Raw genomic sequence first — 18,749 nt, forward strand, 5'->3', positions numbered from 1 at the left:
TCAGTTGCTCTTCTGTCTTAACCTTCAGGTTATAGAACATTAAAGCAGCCATAATTGATCAGACCGAAGGTTCTTTTGCTCAGTTGTCTAGTGCTATGAAACCAGAGCTAGCTTTGAACATTGCTTATCCTCATGCCAGCTTAAATATATATACACTGCACAAAACCATAGCATGTATGCAAGCGAGTTTAAATGGAAATTTTTTACTGTTGGGGAAGGGAAGCCCAGAGCAAGCTTGAGGGCCAAAAACCAAATACTTGGGTAACAAAAAAAGACAGCCAGCATATAGTGATGTTTCCACTGAACTCTCCCAGGTGTTTATGACTAATGAGACTGCTTGAGCCCAGAACTGATTTTCCTCTGATTAAAAAACTTTATTTGTAGATTTCTCTTCCATGAACTTGTCCAGTCTCCCCTTGAACCTGTGTAAATTTTAGCGTCTTGAAGTACAGTGAGTTTGTACAGTTAAGCTGTTCCTGGTGGAGCAAGAATGTGCAGGATAAAATAATATAATACATATTTAACAATAATACTCTTCTTGCAGCTTATGTGAAGAAACAACTTCTCAAGGATGGGGGAAAATTGTTGCACGCTATGTTCGTGACCAGTGGATTTGCCTTCGTTTCATTTTAAATTCATTTCCAACACTGGCTCAAGAGTATGAAGAAACTTCAGAAATGTCATTATCTACAGACGAAAGGTCAAGAAAATTTCTGCAGTCTGCATTAGAAGCCCTAACTATTCTTCCTTCAGACCAAGTCTTACCTGTGTTCGACTGCATGAAAGTCCTTGTTCCTAAGGTAAAACAACTGCGCGATATTAATAGTTTTGGGGGTGTTTTTTGTCAAATGTAACACTTCATTCTTCTCTTTTCAGCTTCTGGACTCATCGGAGTCTCTCTGCATAGAAGCATTTGATTTGGCTTGGAAAATTACATCATCTTTGAGCAACACACAGCTAATATTTTGGTCCAATCTAAAAGCTTTTGTTCGGTTCATCTTTGATACTGAGGTTCTAGCTGTTGCTGCAAGTGCAAAGGGTCAAGCATATGCCAAAATAAAAGAGGTCAGTTTTAAGAATTCTTTTTTGGGAAGGGAACACAAATTTTATCTGGATCTAAAAACATATTTTTATTTTCCCTTCAGGTATTGTTTTGAATTTTTCACTTCCAAAAAGGTACTAGTTTGAAAGTGTTAAGACAAAAGATCTGAGAATTAGATTCAGGAAAAAAAAATATATTGTTTGTTCTTGTAACATAGAAAATGAAAAGTACTATTTCTTTGATTTTTAGACTGTTCAGTATCTTCTGTATTCAGTAAAACAGGTTTTTTGGTCTTTTATTTTATTTTTACATTATGGACTTCCTCTTGAATGTTCTGTTCAGAATTTGCCACCTGAACTGTCACAAACTAGCAACATTGTGGAAAAATTATGCCTTTTTCTAATAGTTTAGTCTTTATGAAAATACTTTCATAAATGAAAAGTTACAACCATTCAAAACTTTTGTAGATGCTATTGAGTAAGCCAACTTTAACTGCTTCTTTAAAGGCTTTTTTTCTCTGGGGGTCCAGGTGTAGAAAACAAAAATCATAGTCACCTTAGAGTTCAATTTAATACTGCGTGGTAGAGCTGCCTCCATGGTTAAGAAGAGAAAAAAAAAATTTTTTTATTCTTTTTTTGCAAGATGTATGCAGCTTCCTGTACTCCAAAAGTTCTTGCATATGTCATGGTGTTATTTTTTAATTTTAAGTCACTAAAGCTGTATTCAGTACTGGAGTGTTGGTTCATCTTGGCTTTATACACTGGAAAGTTGTTTACTGTTTCTTTTCCAAATAACCTTTCTTGGTTTTTTTTGCTTTTTTTCCCCCTCTGAGCATCAATTAAATATTTGTGCAGAACAGTCCACAATGACTGCAAGACTTTTACCAGAGCAGTAATACATTATATATTAGTTACTGGTATATACGTATGCTTAGACTGTGCTTAGACTTATGATCTTGTGCGCTGCTTTGCATTTAGCACAGAAATCATACTAGCAGGGGTTGCAGTTTTGCTTTGAAGTCACCATAAGTAGGTCTGTCCTGGGTGTCACACTTGTAACTGTAAATAATAGCAAATATCTCAGCTTTATTTTCAGCCCAGACACTCCAAAATGGTTTTTAATAAAATACAGAAAAATAGACACTTCCTAGCTATTTAAAATTGCTGTGATATCTCCATATTAGCCTTAAATATCTTAAAATACAGTCCCGTTTATTTTCTTTGTTCTCTTTGAAAACTTGCTTCAAATGAATGTTACTGTCATCTATTTTAAACAGCAGATAACACTTCACATTTGTAGTCTTCATGTGGACCCAAACCAAAATAAGATACATATGCAAAGATGGTAAATTACCTCTTCAGTTCTAGGAATTGGTTAATTTTTTCTTTTAATGAATATCTGTAATGGATAATTGTATGCTCAGTGTTGTAGTAACTGATGAGCTGTAGTTAGTTTTTCATTTTTCTTTGATCTTAAAATTTGTTTAAATTCTTAGAATTACTGTCTTAACTTCAGCATTAGTATTTCAAGCATTACGTAAGGTGTATTTTGCCAATGTTGAGAGTCTTGAGTCTGTGTGACAGCTATCCCATCATCTGCAGTGGGCCATACCATGACAGCAGGCATCAAGGAGCTAATGAAGGTCTCCTATACTCAACAAAGGGCATCTGGTTGAGCCACCTTCTGCCCCTTCCTAAGAAAATGAAGATAAAGTTCCCAAGCAAGTGCCTACTTACGTATATTCTTATCCCACTCCTTGGCAGTCTCTGTTGCCATTGATCCCTTGTGCAATGGCTGTGCAGTTTAATCTAAAGAGAAAGAAAAAATGGAACTGCCTGATACTGATTTGTCACAGAAGCATAATTTTAATTTTGTCTACCACAGTGCACTCTGTCTTTTTAATAATAGTTAGAAGGGGTGGAACGAAGGGGTATTTTTGAGCTAAGAAAGGGAATATTGCTATGGTAAAATCCAGAAGGGCTTCCGCAGAGGTGCCCAGAGCACTGTGTTCTTAGGCTTCATTTCTTCTGCTGCACTTTTCCTTTTCCTTTGTGATTATTCAAATGTTAATTGTGCTAGAACTTAAATTTCTTAAATTTCTTTTGTGTGTGGTGGACTTTTACTATGTTAATGAAACAATTGAAAAGCATTCCAGGATTGAGAAATACGTAGTGTCATGCTGCTTCCCTCCAGGTGAAACACAATAGTTCAATCTTGGAATTATTAGGAAAGTTATAATGCCTGGTTTTGCACTAAATGAAAAGCTTGAATTCTTTGTAAAAAAGACCAAATGTTTCTAGGGTGGTGGGGTTTTTTTTCCAGAAAGTGTTTCTTCAGAGTGCATTCCAGTATTTTCAGTTTAAGCTCTTCATGAGCTTCTTGGTGCTTTAATCCTTAGCAATTCAGAACAACTTTCTCTATAAAAATGGAGTTACTGTCAAAGAATTGTTACATTATCAAAAGTATCATTTTGGAGCAGGGAAGAGAAGAAGCTTTGTCTTGTAAGAGCTGTCACAATTTCTGGAAAATCATTCTCATGGACAGCTCTAGCTGATGTTGTCTCCCTGTCCTCTCCCAAATGCTTTTGCAATTTCTTAGAAAAAATTCACTTTGTAACTGAAGTTTACTCTTGCATTTAGCCTAATGAAGGGAGTAGGAAAGGAAAATTTGGGGGCCATTTTTCTTGTTTTGTTTTATTTTTCTCCTTTTTGGAGAAATTCTAGATAGCAGTTTCATATACCTTAAATATGCCTTCCTCAAAAACAAAAAGTAAATGGCACAAAGGCATTTTTCCACTTTAACTCAAATACAAACTTTAACTTCAACATGAATGTAATCCTCATTAAAGAAGAGAATTAGTGAAATGGCTACCTATGGAAGAAATTTTGTTTTATGTTTAATTTTTTTCTAAATTGGTAAGGATTGATTAAAAACACAGGTTTGTACTCATGAAGTAAGTCCAGATGCATTTGTTCCAGTTATCAGGAGACTTGTGTAAAGCATCTGGTTTTACATCTGTTTAAGCAGAGATCAGTTCTATTTTTTGTTAACATAAGCATGTACTGGGCCAATTGTTGCCCATTCACCTGCCCTTAGAAGCAGGGAATTGTAAATAGATTTCAGACAGCATTAACCTTAGCAGGGATAGGATGCAGAAGAAGATCAGACCTGCTAAAGTAGATATCACTGCAATATTATTCTAATAATTCTAGCACTTCTGAAAACGAGATTTTGAATCTTCTATTTCTTCTTCTTTTCAGATAATTTTCAAGCTCATAGATATGTCCGCGACAAAGACTGGAGTCTTCAATGTAGTCCTTAGTCATTGTTGTCGATCTTGGATATTTCCCACTACTGATGAGAGAAGTGCCTTGGCAAATGCATTCTTAAATGCTGGGAATTACTGTGAACTTATCACTGAGGCTTGTGTCTTTGGAACTGTATTTAGGAGAGATCAAAGGTATTAAAAAAAAAAATCTTCATGATTATATTTGTTACAATTTTGTGCTCTTTGTTTTCTTTCAAACTTTGAGATAACTATTGAAAACAGTTTTTGTATGCTATTCTGCTAATTTTGTTGCTTTGTCTTCTTTCATCTGTGAAGACTTATTCAGGATGTGCATGCCTTCATAGAAAATCTTGGAGAAAAATGTGCAGCAAATGTTGTTACAGAAAGGTAATGATTTTGATCAAAGGTAATTTGATCTTACAATATTTGGTGTGAATTTTGTCTTCATTATGATTGATGCTACAATAGGAAAGATGCTGGTTTTGAAGTCAGCTTCTTATCATAGACTCATAGGATATCTCGAGTTGGAAGGGATCCGTAAGGAGTATATTCATAACCTTTTTAAGTATTGTTAAAAGGTATATACATCATTATATTCATAATTCAAATACAAAATGTAGAAAAATGCTAAGTATTTTCAGGAAAATATATCCCACTTGTTAACCTGAGTGGGACTGAAATAACTACTTCCTCATTGTTTCACCTCATAAAAATAATACTTTTTAGGATGCAGAGCTGATGTGTACCTTATCATTGTAGGAAAGACAGTTAAGAAACTCAGGCTTTAATGCAGCTGGATTTGGAGCTTGGCTTTTTAAAATTGGTTGTAGGCCTTTTTAGCTTGCATACTGGCTGGCAATAGGCTGCCTCCAGGCTACTGGATTATTGAACTTTTTTGTAGTTTCACCCCCACCTTTACTCAGCAAAAGTCGGAGAAACCATTCTAACATAGTGTTTTGGGGAGAAAGTTCACTACTCCTGTATTTTCTCCGAAGAGCTTCTTGGTTGCCAGATGTCTGGTTGTGACAGTCTGCAGCTGTGTGATGCTTTGTTACCTATAATGTCATTAATTCTACTTTTGGCATGAATTATTCCAGCTGTCCCTGAGTAACTAATAGGAATCAAGTGTTGTTTTGGACTAGAATATTTGACCAAAACTGTAAGCATAAATTAGTTCTTTTAAGATTACAGTTTACAGGCACAGAACTTCAAAAACTTTTTATGATACAGCTATTTCTGTAGAAAATTATTTTAAACACTTAGATGCTATTGAACACCTGTAGGTAGAAGCAGGGGTGGGTTATCTGGAACTCACTATTTTTCTTCATCAGCAATGAACAGACTTTAAAATTCTAGTTCTGGCTATTTGCATATTGTTTCACTACAGACAACTTGATGGCTGTATGTTCAAGATGATGTTTGGTGCTTTTTTATAGTTTAGGAATTATCTTTATGTCTGAACGAGTAGAGTTTGATTTTTTTTTTTTTTAAATTAATATTTTGCAGTACAAATCGAGATGACCACTATGTTCGGATTTGTGCTATTAAATTTCTGTGCTTGTTGGATGGATCGAATATCTTGCATAAGACATTTATGGAAGACATTTTCATCAAACTACTTGATAAAGTAAACTTCATTTTTCTTAGTATATAAATGTAATGTTAGTACAATTATTAAAATGCAAAGTATTTATATTTGACAGGATGTATTTACAGTTGTTTGTTTAGCCTGTCTAGATTTGCCCAGTAATACACTTTTATACACTTTTTTTTTTGTTGAGACAGAAGTGAATTCAGCCAAACCAAAGTAGTAAAAATAATTTTTCGGGTTTATTTCTCTTTTTAGTGGATTTTCTGACTTCATGGAACATTATCCAAATTGTAACCATTGTTCCATTAAGAATCTTCCTTCAGGCTGCATTTCGAAGCACCGCATTTTACTTTTAACAATTGCAGACTACCTTTTAAATTGAGAGCACTATTGTCTCCTAATGAGACCTCTATAAATAGAATTAATGGAGAAGGTTGGGGTCTGATTTTAATTTATAACATAGCTGCTTATGCATTGGCAGTAAAGTCAGTGGTAAATTACTACAGCTGCTAGTAGAACATCACCCATGCATTCTGGTACTATAGAATTCTGCTTTTGTCTGAAGAACAAGAAATGGGTGGTCCTTCATTCCTGTCAATTAACTACTGGAGAAAAATGGATAATATTTGTGTTGTAAGATTGATCAAGTGGGAAAAGCGAGCTTTAAAAGTGATTTCCTTATTTGCTTAAATATGAAGCTTAAACAGGTAAAAATAAAGTGTATTTGCATGTTAATTTTAATATAGGACTTGGATCACCAAATAATTTTCTTTTTAAAAAGTTAAGGAAATAATTTGGGGTGTCATGTATTTTTAAGGCCAAAATAGAGTATGTAGGGAAAGAATGTAAGCTATGTAAGAATATGAATTTCAAATCTTTTTAAAGTTCCATTTATCTCATCTAACTTTTTTCACATAAAACATTGTTGCAGAATATCAATTTCTGTCTCAAAACTAGAGCTGTAGTTACAAGCTGATTTAATTGATAGCATGACTAAACCCATTTTTTAAATGTAGATACTAAAGTAGAAAAGTTTTATATACTCATCTCTTCACTTAGGATCTTTAGTTCTTATGTAACTAAATGACAGCTTGAGTCTTCATGCTCCATTTTTACATAGTACTACTTTAATTGTTCATACACAGTAGGTGCTGTAAATTCTTCAACTTTGTGCTGTTTGAAGAGTCTTAATACCTAACATTTTTTTGGTCTCTTAAGTAAGAATACTAAGTGGAATTGTCTATTTTTTCAACTTTCCGAACTTCTCATGGACAAGCTTCAAAATTTAATTCTAAATAAATGACATTAATATATTTTTCCTAACTTTATATTTAACGTTGATACTAGCTGTGCAGTAGATGCTGCTTTGTCAGTACAGTGAAGTATATTTCCATGTATTCAATTTTAAAGGAAGAATATGTAATAAACCTTTTAATTTGCTTTTAGGATAAACTGGTATCCAGATCTAGAACGCGCTATTATGCAAACTCTTTACAGCATAGAATTAAAAACCGGGTATGGCAGACACTGTTAGTTCTTCTTCCAAAGCTTGACCAGGTATTGCTCTTCACTATGAGTTTTTAAATAAATATCTACTTTCAAGAATAATTTGGTGTCATGCAAACTGCATATGTTAAATTACAGCAGGGCATAAAAGGCATGTAATCTCTGTGGCTGATGTAGAAGTTTTGTGTAGTTTCATTCTTTCAGTCTGAAGTCATAGATTTATGATGCATTTCTAGAGGTCACTGTAAACTGGTTCTTGGATTTGTGAATTACAGGAGACTGTTGCTGTTAAAGCTAGCTAAAACTCTGTGCTGACTATCTGATTTAAAGCTTTTCATTTGGTAAAAATGTTGCTGCTTTATGAACACTCAGAAAAGTGAGACATTTTAGTTTCATCTAATGCTTCTTCATAATAAAATATTTGAAAAGTGTAATAAAGAAGTTAGATGGTTCTAAAATGTTCTCATGTGAGTATTAAAAATATTTCTAATATTATGATAAAGTGAAGAATGTTCTTTTTATTTAGAATTTTTTTCTTCATGGAAATAAGTCTTAATATACTAAATGATTATCTGATTTTGTTTTCCCAGAATTTTTTGTGTGGAACCCTTGACAAAGTTTTTCAGGCTGGATTTGGTAACAATCAGGCATCTGTGAAATACTTCATAGAATGGATTGTTATCTTGAGTCTACATAAATACCCCCAATTCCTTAATAAACTCTGGGATTGCTTTTGCTATGTAAGTAAGGACTTTGGCATTCACTTGGAAGAGTAATTTGAATGAAGAGGGTATAGTTTGTCTTCCCATACCTTATTTTCTGTGTATTTCAATTTTCCTTTAGAAGCAGTGGGTTTTTGAGCAGATCAAATTAACTTGGAAGTGAGTCTGAACTATAGTCTGAGACATTTAGAAATTTGTGATATAGACGTGACTGAAGACAAGTGAATTTTTCCAGCTGAGAGATTTCCTTTTATAAAGTACTAATCTGGGCAGAGTAGAGCTGGCACAGTGAGTCAGAGTACTCTTTGCAGTCGCCAGTGTAAAAGCCGTCAGAAACACATGGATGCCCTAGATGCTGAGTTTGGGAAGATACCACAAAGTCACTTGTGGTTTCCACACCCAGCTTTTGTCTTCTGCATCTTGTTTGTCAGTGGGAACATGACTCACATAACACATGTTCAATTTGCAGCTTTTAATATGGACTTCTTTCACAGTGGAGTTCTATGATGTGATTCCAAAACTGGAGGCAGGGTTTGAATTATGGTACCCAAAAGTTGAGAGAGTGTTGGCTGAGGAGAACTGACTTATACTAGCATTTCATTTTTATGTCTTGGATTCTTCTTTAAGTAATCACCCGTAAGAGTTGACCTGTAGAAATAGTAATTGTCTGTATTGATAACCTTGAATTTGTTAGCATTGTACATTTGGGCTGAGCAGAAAAAGTATGTACTTGAACCTCTTCCAGTGTATAGGAAGACATTACCTGCAGTGGTGCGTCTGCTGAAGCTCACCACTCGTAATAGTTAAATGTAGCTGTTTTCTTGCTTATCAAATAGCCTAGTTGCTACTGTAGGTTTTTTTAAAAGCCAAACAGTAGGACAAGAATTAAATAAAAAAATAGGAAAACTGTATATATACCTTTTTTGCCCCAAACCAGGCAGGTTTTTTAATACTGCTCTGAGGCAGGTTTGCTTGCTAGTGATGTGTGCTGTAGTTTTGGGGGTGGTTTGGGGTTTTTTTGCTGTGCAGGGGAAAAAAATTTCTCTTTTGGTTTACAGTTCATACTTTTTTTAAGTGCATGAGGATGCCTTGTCATGCCTATTTGAACTGATGAAAAGTGCTGTAAGGGACGTAACCTTTTCCTATTTCAGAGTTCCTTCCAAGAGCTCAGGCAGTTGGAATTGCTATCACCTTAGTAGATGATAATCCATTGGGTCAAAGCAATCTCATGCTGACAACAAATGTACTAAATCACAGTGGGCCCATTCAAACAGAGCAAGTAGAAAACATGTAGATTTATGAAAAAGGAATACAGATTGTATTTTTAGAGGCTGTCCTGGAAAACTTTTCAATGACTCTGAAAAGGATTTTCAGGATCATACTGAAAAATAAGCTGAACTTGAGGACCCAGTGCAATGCTGTGGCAAAATGGACGAATAGGGAGTATATCTATAAACAGAAGTGGCAAATAGAAGTGTGGAAACTCATTTCTTCCAGTACAGAGCGTGGGTGAGGCTGATGCTAGGCTATTCTTTCTGTGTCCAATACCCACATTTGTGATGACATGGAAAAGTGTGAGCACTGAAAAGAATCTCTGAGGTTTTTTATTGGGTTTAGGGTTTTCCGGGGCAGGCGAGGGGGGGGAATGCAGTGAATTTGGGTTGAATTTTAGCTCTTACACTGCTGTATGCGTCGTTCTGCTTCATGTGTTAGTAAAAAGCAAATAACGTATTAGGAAAAATGAAATCTTAATAATATGAACTTTGTATTTTAGCAAGTTTTGCTGTGGAAACACAAAGTTTTTTTAATAGTGTTGATACTACTGCATCTGTGGAACATGTGGAAACTTAGGGTATAAAAATGTTTTTTTATGCATTTTTCTTGTTAAATTCTCTTTTGCTTTAGGATGAAGAAAAGCTTAAAACAAGCATCTGCACATTTTTATCAGTGTTATCACACTTTGACATCATTCTTCAAAATACCTCGGAGAAGGTAAGTTTGACTAAAAGTGTTCATTCTTTATTCAGTTGCACTTTAAATGGATTTCTGAAATAAAAACCATTTTTGCAGTCTGTTTTCAAAACCTTTTTAATACCTACTTCCTACTAAGGTATCCTTTGATATGGAAAACACTAACTCTTCCTGTCCTGTCACCTCTGTAACATATTGGTCTTAAGAAAAATAGCTAAATGGCAGGTGTTCTGGATACTCAGGGCCTGATTACCTGTGAGTTTTTCTAGAATAGCTACTCCAGTTTTAACTAAACATGTGGATGCACCTGGGTTTGTTTTTGTTGCTGCTCTTGTTTAATCTGCATGAAATTGGCCAGAGATAACCTGGAAGTAGGTGATCTTTCTATAGAATAACAACACTCAAATATGGAGTTCTTTGGCAATACCTAGTTCATATTATATTTAGAATTCTTATTTGGAATTCTCAATTTTATTATTGAACTTTAAAATAGAGGATGAAATACAGTCAGATGTTACATTAGGTCAACTACTTCATATCTGTAGCAATCCAGGCATTTCTGGTTTGGGTTTTTTTTTTTTGTTTGCATACATTTGCAAGATCAGCTTTCTAAGTTCTAGAAAATCAGAAGTAAATAGAGGTTTCTATTTATGCAGAATAATTTTTAAAGCAAATTAATACATTTTCAAAACACAAGTGGGGCTGTAGGTCTGTGCCCTAGTGAGAAGGAAGGAAGGAAATCAGGACCATGTTCTGAAGCCTGTATTTGCACATATATGTACTGCTAAAGCTTTGGACTTTCTGAAAGGCTGTTTTTTGAGGAAGCCACTGTTCCTTGGGCCACTCTTACTTCTCTACTTCTGAATGGCACATTAGGACTTAACATAAATCAAAGAAACTTCTTTGTTTTTTTTAGAAGCCAGCTTTGAAGAAAGCCCTCATAGTTGTTCTACAGTGGTGTTTCAACCATAATTTCAGCGTTCGACTTTATGCATTAGTTGCCCTTAAAAAAATTTGGGGTATGTGCAGACTGTTGCATGTGGAAGAATTTGAAGCTCTGACACCAGTTATTGAATCTAGCCTTCAACAAGTGGAAAACATGCATGGCACAGGGTTAGTAACATTCTTCTGACTTACAGCTTAACGTTGTTCTTCTGAGCCATTTGCAGCAAGTCTAATTTTCTAAAATAGCACTTGATAATTTTTGTGGGCCTTTATAGATTTTTTTAACTGTTTAAAAAGAAACCAAAAATTGAAAAGTGAAATCAAATTATCAGCAAAGAAAACGAAGTGTTAATTCAGTTTAGCATTGCAATCTGAAAGCACACGAGGAAAAACTCAAGGCATGTTTGAACAGTGCTTGTAGTTTAGAGGTGGGGTAAAAATAGACAGTCAGAAGTGCTTAATTTTCTTAACTGAGGGGTTTTCAAGCAATAACATTCATTCTTCCAAACTTCCTGATACCAGTAAATTCTCAAATATAAAAAATCCAAAATGTTTTTGGTGTTAATATTTGAAAATACTTCTGTGGGAGAAAAATGGATAGGGAAATTAATTTGGATGATGATTAAATGAACTTTACAGAAATACTTTTCTGCTTACTGATTTGCAAATACAACAATTCAGTTAAATTTTGTACTATCTGTGTATCCTTCTTTTAGCCCAGTTTGTAGGAGTCAATTAAAATTATTTAGAATTTCTGACAGTGTTGTGAGCCAACATAAACTTGGGACTGCTGCTGCTGGGCTGCCTTTTTTTTTTTTTTTTTTTTTTGAGAACATTAATATTCATTTCCCTGATCAGTTTCACTGTTAAATCACCCAAGTTGGTATGTCAAGATGTGGGATAGAAAAAAAGCAGCAGAGGGAGGAGTCTGCTTTTTTTCTTTCTTTTTTTTTCTGACAGCTAAAAGTTGTCACTGAACCATAAGCTAGTATTCAGTTTCCTTCAGAGGCCTAGATGGGATGGTCCTTCTTGCCAAACTTACTTCTTTTGATAATAGAATTTGGAGACATGTTATGGGCCTTTCTTGAAACATAAATAAAACTTATTTCCTGAATACTGGGGGTTTGGGGGTTTGTTTTTTTTTTTTTTAATGGGTCCATCCTTAATTGTTAGTGTTTTCTTTCTCATACAGTATGTAGTAAATACAATAAGGTTGCCTTATTCCAATTTGACAATTTAAAAAAAAAATCCAGTACGTTGCCTTCTTTGTGCATCTTGCATTACTTTCTGCAATTGCAGGAATGCTAGAAGGAACTGGCAGCGAATACAAGATCACTTCTTCTTTGCAACATTTCATCCACTTGAGGATTATAGTCTAGAGGCAAGTCTGAGACTATTGCTGATCATTGTACTTGTGTAGTTTTACAACTATATTTTTATCTTTCTTTGTGTATGCTAATGTAGGATGAATAATGATCAACTATTATTCATTTAAAACTCTGAAAAATTACTTTGCCTAAATTGTGATGGATTTTAGACTAAGACTGCAGCTTAATTCTCTAATATTGTGTTAAAAACATGGGTCAATTAAGAAGAGGTATGTGTGATGAATGTGCCCGCTTGTGTGGGAGTTAATCAGGTTTTATATTTGTGGCTAGAAAAGTTACTTGTAATAACTGAAGAGCATCTACTTAATTGTATGTAGTCCGTTAGGATTTTTGAGACATCTGTTCTTGGAAGTAACTTGAGGTTGCTTAACTAAATTGCTGTTTGATGTGAATGGGATACAGATGTATAACTTCTAGAGCATCTTTCAGCTATCCTTTTTGCTATAGCTTAAATAACTGACAGCAGAATAAACACTGAAGGAAGGAGGGTAAAAATAAGGGTGCAGATAAAAATAAGAGATAGAGGAACTAAGCTGAAAATACAAGATAAACATGAATGTGAAAAGGGGTACGTGTTCTGGCACAAACAGTGCCATCTTTCAGAGAAGGAATTTTATTTTTGTTTTAACCCATCTTCTGTGAAATATTTTTGTGAATATGCTAGCTATGACTTCGCAAATGCAGAAATTAAAATCCTGAACAAGAAAAACAAACAAACAAACAAACCCAAGTCTAATACTTGTTAAGTATTTAAATGTATTCAAGGTGCATCCTCACCTTCATCTTGAGGGTGGATTGGGGTAAAATGTCTGGGTTTTAAACTCTTCTTCTGATTCAGCCTTTCTCTTGGGTGTGTGTTTGTTCCTCCTTGATAAATTGTGGTTAGCTGTATTGGTAGCGCTGAGTTGGATTTTACCACTAGATTTTAATGCTTTTGACTATGTTCCTTTTGACATTAAATCGACCTGCATTCTTTACTAGAAGTTCATAAGAGCATCTGAAAACTCTTTAGTGTTATGTGTAAAACATTTTCACAAGATCTCTGTACTGAGAAGCATAGCGTTAATTCTTTGGTATTCTAGAATTTCAGAACAGTTATCAGTGCAGATCCTTGAAAAAGGTCTAATCAAATAGAGAAAGAGACTAGATTTATGAAAGTTATATATGAAGTGAAGAATATTGAGAGATCTATTAGTAAGTTATATCAGGTACCAAGAAAAACAAGTATTAAAATCATAGAATGCTAGATAAGATGTGTGCAATAAAATTACCAGAGATTAATTTATTATCTGGTTTGCTTGCTGTAGTGGTGCTCTGCTAATAACACTGTGTTACATTGCAGACAATATTTTATACTCTTCCCCGCCTTTCGGAACTAGCTGAAGATGAATGGATCTCACTCTCTAAGTTTGACAGATTCACTGATGTTCCTTTGCCACCAGCATTTCAGTGGTATCATTCTCGAACAGAACTTCGTGATCTGAAACCAAGTGACTGGTCTCAGCAAGACATGGGTAAAATATAGCTAATCTATATTAAATACAATTATTTGTATGTAGTAGCTGTATACATCTGTATTCAATCTGATCTCTGTTTTTCAGCTGAAGTAGAGTTGTATCTATGTGAGCAGAGTATATACCATAAAATAATAGTAGGTGACTACTGGTTGTCTACAGTATGAAGCAGTAGTTTCACTACCGCTTGCGTATCCATATGACTACTGCTTGTTTTTATAGGTTCAGATTCAGCTGAAACAGATAGCCAGACAGAATGGACTGATGTTCAGAAAAAGATTATACCCTGGAAAAACAGTACTCCTAGTTTAGACCTGGAAATGGTATTTCAGGATCGTGCTGCTAAACTTGGTAAATCAAACAGCAGGCTGATTGTGGTGGCTTCACTTATTGATAAACCTACCAATTTAGGAGGTAAGGTTGATTGCACATTTTTAAACTTTTATTTTAGACCTTAGATCCCACTGGGATAATAATGAATTTCATCTTATGTTGATAATTAGAAAATTATTTAAGTACTGCTCAGAAAAATAGATCATTATCCTGAAAAAACTGGTAATCAAAAGAAATACTACCTGCTTCAGAAGAAGAGGTCTCCTATACTTAGTTTTAAGGAAAAAAAAAAAAAGTATTTACACATAGCACGCATTAATTTAATTAAATAGAAATTGCTGTAAATCATGCTCAGTTTTTTACTGGTTTTATATTCTTTGTTACAGTTGAGTTTTTCAACTGTGTATGCAGTTAAAGGAAATAATTTGCTTTTATATATTTTTTTTCTATAACAATTAAACCAAATCTTGTAGACCTACTAGTTTCTCATGACTGTTGGGCAGGAAAGTTCCTGTTCCTGATTAAGTACTCCTTCACAATGCCGTGCAAGCCGTGATACAATAAATCCTGCAAATACTTTATTGCATTGTGCTTGCTGTTTTTAGCAGTTTAAATAACTGCAGTGAGACTATTAATGAAAAATAAGCCTTCTAGTTGGTGCTGTCTGCATTGTAATGCTGTAATGTGTCATTCTCTCAAGCCTTTCATTTAACAGGTGCTGGATTTAGAGCTTAAGCGTGTGTGTGTGTCCATCCATCCCTGCCAAGGCTTGTACACTGACCCATTACTTTGTGTAATTAGTATTGTAGAAGCATGTTGTCAGGCGTAGTGCTTTTCTAATTTTATCTTTCTGCTAAGTTACAAAATGGTTTTGTTAGGTTTTTTTTTTTTCTGGTAAGTTATATGGAACAAGGTGTGGCTTGGAACAGAAGCACCTGAAACTGTTTAAAAATAGAGGACTAAACCATTTCTCTTTTGGATTCTTTGTCCTTTTACACTTGCTAAAGTATTCTGGCTTGGTGTTTATTTTCTACACAAAAATGACGTTAATTCTTCTGTTTGTAGGTTTATGTCGTACAAGTGAAATATTTGGGGCATCTGCACTAGTTGTTGGCAGTCTTCATTATATACAGGATAAGCAGTTTCAGCATCTTAGTGTTTCTGCAGAGCAGTGGCTCCCCCTTGTTGAGGTGAATGGAAACATTTTAATAGCTAAAAAGTGTACTGTACATCTTCAGTTCATCAGATGTATAGTGCAAAGTCTTTTTATCTTGCAAAAATGAACTTTTTATTTCACAGAAGCTTCCACTGTTATCTCCGAGACTTAATCTTGAGTATTTTGATATAAAATTTGGGTCAACCTCGTAAAAGAGAATTTAAAAAATATTTTAATTTCTTATTGCTGTGATAAACTGATTATGTGAGCTGTCATTGCTGCATCTTACTCTGTGTTTTATAGTGGTGGGTTGGAATTTAATGTTTGTTTATAAAAGTTGAACAACACTTCATTTATCTTGCTAGGTCCATTGCTTTTCGTAACTTCATGGGGATAATCTTTGAGTTTGCCTGAAGCTAACTTGTGCTGAGCTTTTAGAACCTATTATCTAGCTTATAAAAATGAGGGTTTCAACCTATATGTTTAGTATTTGGTAGAAAATATGTTTGTGATATTTTATAATAATCAGTTTTTCAAGATCAGCTTTAAGTCATCTGAAAAATTCAGTGCAAATTTTTCTTCCCTCCCCCCCGCTATTTATTTTCAGCCTATTAAGATTTTTCTTCAGAACGAGATAGCTGTAGAGTGTTTTGTCTAAAACAGGACACTGTTGGACATGTTGTCATGCCTAGTGTCTGTACAGAAATGTACTGATGATACAGTTTCTGTTGCATGAAGAAATTGGCATTTAATACAAATAAGCAGTTTAGAGAGTAGGATCAAGACAACTAAGAAATTCTTCACTGCAAGCTGTCACAAGTTGTAATGCAGGCATGTAAGGCACCTCAGCTTCAATACTGGCTGTTGTATTGTTTGGGGAAGGAATTCCAGGTTAAATAACTGTGCACCTTGTCCCTATGCAAGAGTAATTCTTTTACATTCAAATGTAAGGCTTGGAGCTGTCAGAAGCATGGAAAAGCCTTTGTTCATTGTATTTGTGGAGTACGTTTTTGTGGCATTACTTAGCCTCTTGTGCTATTGCTGAAGAGCTTTTAAAATGTTAAGCTATGTATATGGACAGAGTCTTTGGGGATAAAAGTCATTCGTCTTAAAAACTGTCCAAGTAAATTGATTTTTACAGTAACTTCAGAAGTTTACAAATGGTGATATTTAAATATTTGTATATTTCTCTTTACTTTTGATGGACAGGTGAAACCATCTCAGCTCGTTGATTATTTACAGCAGAAAAAAATGGAGGGCTACACTATTATTGGTGTGGAGCAGACAGCTAAAAGTTTTGATCTTACAGAATATTGCTTCCCAGAGAAGTCACTATTATTGCTGGGGTAAGAACACACGCTTTTTTGTAAATCTACCTCTTGCAGCCCACCCCTTCTACTAGTCAGAGTGTGGTCATATGAAAACCAAGTGACACTGGTAAAGGTGGATTTAGAATGGGAAGTGATTATGGAAACAGCAGAGCTTGGTTTTGTGTGCCAAGGAGTGGGAGGTACTGATACCTGCTCCTGAACAATCCTTCTCCTCGTACTTAATAACCTATCTATACACTGTAACTCCTTTTTTTATGGGTAGAGGGAGCAACAGCATGCATTATAGTTTTCCAGGTGTGATAGAGATGTTGTCTGTTCACTTTAGTAATATGGGGCCCTGTATGTGTAGGCTGCAGTGAGCTCAGCAAGAAGGAGGGCTGCCTGTTTGCCCTCCTTGACTTGGTGAGGAGCACTGGAGCAGAGTGGGAGCATGCAAAGCTGGGAGATGCTTTAAAAATGAAGGATGAGGCACAGGATGAACTAGCAAGTTTTTGCAGTACAAGCAGAGGCTGGGATGACTTCAGAGAAAAGCAATAATCAGTTCCTGTAATCAGGCAAGCCTCAGATGTGACAAAAGGGTGGCTACTTCAAGAAATCTAGAGGAAAGTGCCTACGAGTCAGAAAGCTTCTGGAATTGCAGGGCCACCAAGTGAGACCAGGAAGAAGGGCCTGCCTGTCCTTTTAGGACAATATATACCTGTTTTTCAAACCTTTTTGTATGTAGCTTGTCTTTAGAATGTATCACTTTGTTCTTTTCTAATTAAAAACATAGTTCCAATACTGATAACCTTTGGTATCTTCTGGTGTGCTGATTCTGAAGAGGTGAAACATTTTCAGTTCAAGGCTTCAGTCAGTCTTGACACTCCCTCATGCCAAGACCTTACTGAATGTAAAGCAGGCAGTTGAGCTTCCCTGCTGTGCCAGCAGCTTCATGCCCTGGTCATTTCATCTATAGCTGTTTATTTCACTGTACATGGATAGCTTCAAAATAAAGGCAGAGAGGGAGTCCTCGTGGTCCTATTGCTGGACCAGTGATGAAGTGCTCTACCAGTTTTCCTACATCAAAGCTTAGTCAGGTTTCCCTGTTTTCTTTGTATCTGTAATGTATTACTGCTTTAAAAAAAAAAAATTTTTTTTTGCCCTCATCAGTTGTATTGAGGGCAGATGCACCATTTCTCAAATGGTGTTTGGATGCTGTTGTGACTTCTGCATCTTCTGCTTTCTGGAACACCCTGTCTTCTCAGATACAAGTTACTGTTTCTTCTTTAATAGAAATGAACATGAAGGAATCCCAGCAAACCTGATTCACCACCTGGATGTCTGTGTGGAAATTCCTCAGCAGGGTATTATTCGATCACTCAATGTTCATGTAAGTGGAGCTCTGCTGATTTGGGAGTACACAAGGCAACAAGTGATCAAGCAAAAACAACAAAAATAACTGCCAAGAGTTTTGTGCCTTACAGTGCAGCTGGGTGACTTCCTATGGTGCTACAACATGAAATTCTGAATAGATGAGATACAAACTCAGGGTGAATGAGGATTCTTAAGTTTTGCATGTTTTGTTCTCTGTGGTGTTCAGACTGACTTTTAAATGCCTTAATACTTTACCTCCTTAAATAAAACTGTTGCATTGGAAATAAATACTATTTATATTGCAGGTGGTGTGTGTGATTTTTTTTTTTCTACTGTTAGAACATCAGCATAGTACCATGAACAATCCCAAACTCAAAACATAAGATTTTTACTGCAGTTACTTCAATTGTGATGACCATGCTTGAAAGGGAAGTGGTACCTTCCTATAACCACAATCAAAACTTACTGTAGCCAAAGTATTTAATGCCTCCAGCATCTAGATATACTAGATTATGTAATTTTTGCAAGGTAAATTCACATATGTTATTACATTAAATGCTGCCCCTTGTTTAAATGCCTTCCACAGTCAAGTTTACTAATCCTGCTCT

The 18,749-nt window shown here is 35.2% G+C and overlaps 1 protein-coding gene across 3 annotated transcripts in view; it reads left to right on the plus strand.

Moving 5' to 3' along the window:
• The window catches only part of TARBP1 (TAR (HIV-1) RNA binding protein 1), a 40,763-nt gene extending 22,318 nt beyond the window's left edge, over positions 1-18,445 (plus strand). For 2 of the 3 annotated variants that reach the window (XM_052805682.1, XM_052805683.1), the window contains exons 16-30: positions 545-800; positions 877-1,065; positions 4,303-4,502; positions 4,647-4,718; positions 5,838-5,958; positions 7,369-7,479; positions 8,019-8,168; positions 10,056-10,142; positions 11,038-11,234; positions 12,366-12,447; positions 13,797-13,968; positions 14,191-14,382; positions 15,367-15,491; positions 16,667-16,803; positions 18,061-18,445. In XM_052805682.1, the coding sequence (XP_052661642.1) occupies positions 545-800; positions 877-1,065; positions 4,303-4,502; positions 4,647-4,718; positions 5,838-5,958; positions 7,369-7,479; positions 8,019-8,168; positions 10,056-10,142; positions 11,038-11,234; positions 12,366-12,447; positions 13,797-13,968; positions 14,191-14,382; positions 15,367-15,491; positions 16,667-16,803; positions 18,061-18,226 (2,257 nt within the window). In that variant the 3' untranslated portion in view covers positions 18,227-18,445. The remainder of the gene's footprint in view (positions 1-544; positions 801-876; positions 1,066-4,302; positions 4,503-4,646; positions 4,719-5,837; positions 5,959-7,368; positions 7,480-8,018; positions 8,169-10,055; positions 10,143-11,037; positions 11,235-12,365; positions 12,448-13,796; positions 13,969-14,190; positions 14,383-15,366; positions 15,492-16,666; positions 16,804-18,060) is intronic. The other variant, XM_052805684.1, reaches the window with a different exon arrangement.
• The last annotated feature ends 304 nt before the right edge of the window (positions 18,446-18,749 follow it).

This window comes from Harpia harpyja, chromosome 13 (assembly GCF_026419915.1).
Source record: "Harpia harpyja isolate bHarHar1 chromosome 13, bHarHar1 primary haplotype, whole genome shotgun sequence".
Classification (NCBI taxonomy): Eukaryota; Metazoa; Chordata; class Aves; order Accipitriformes; family Accipitridae; genus Harpia; species Harpia harpyja.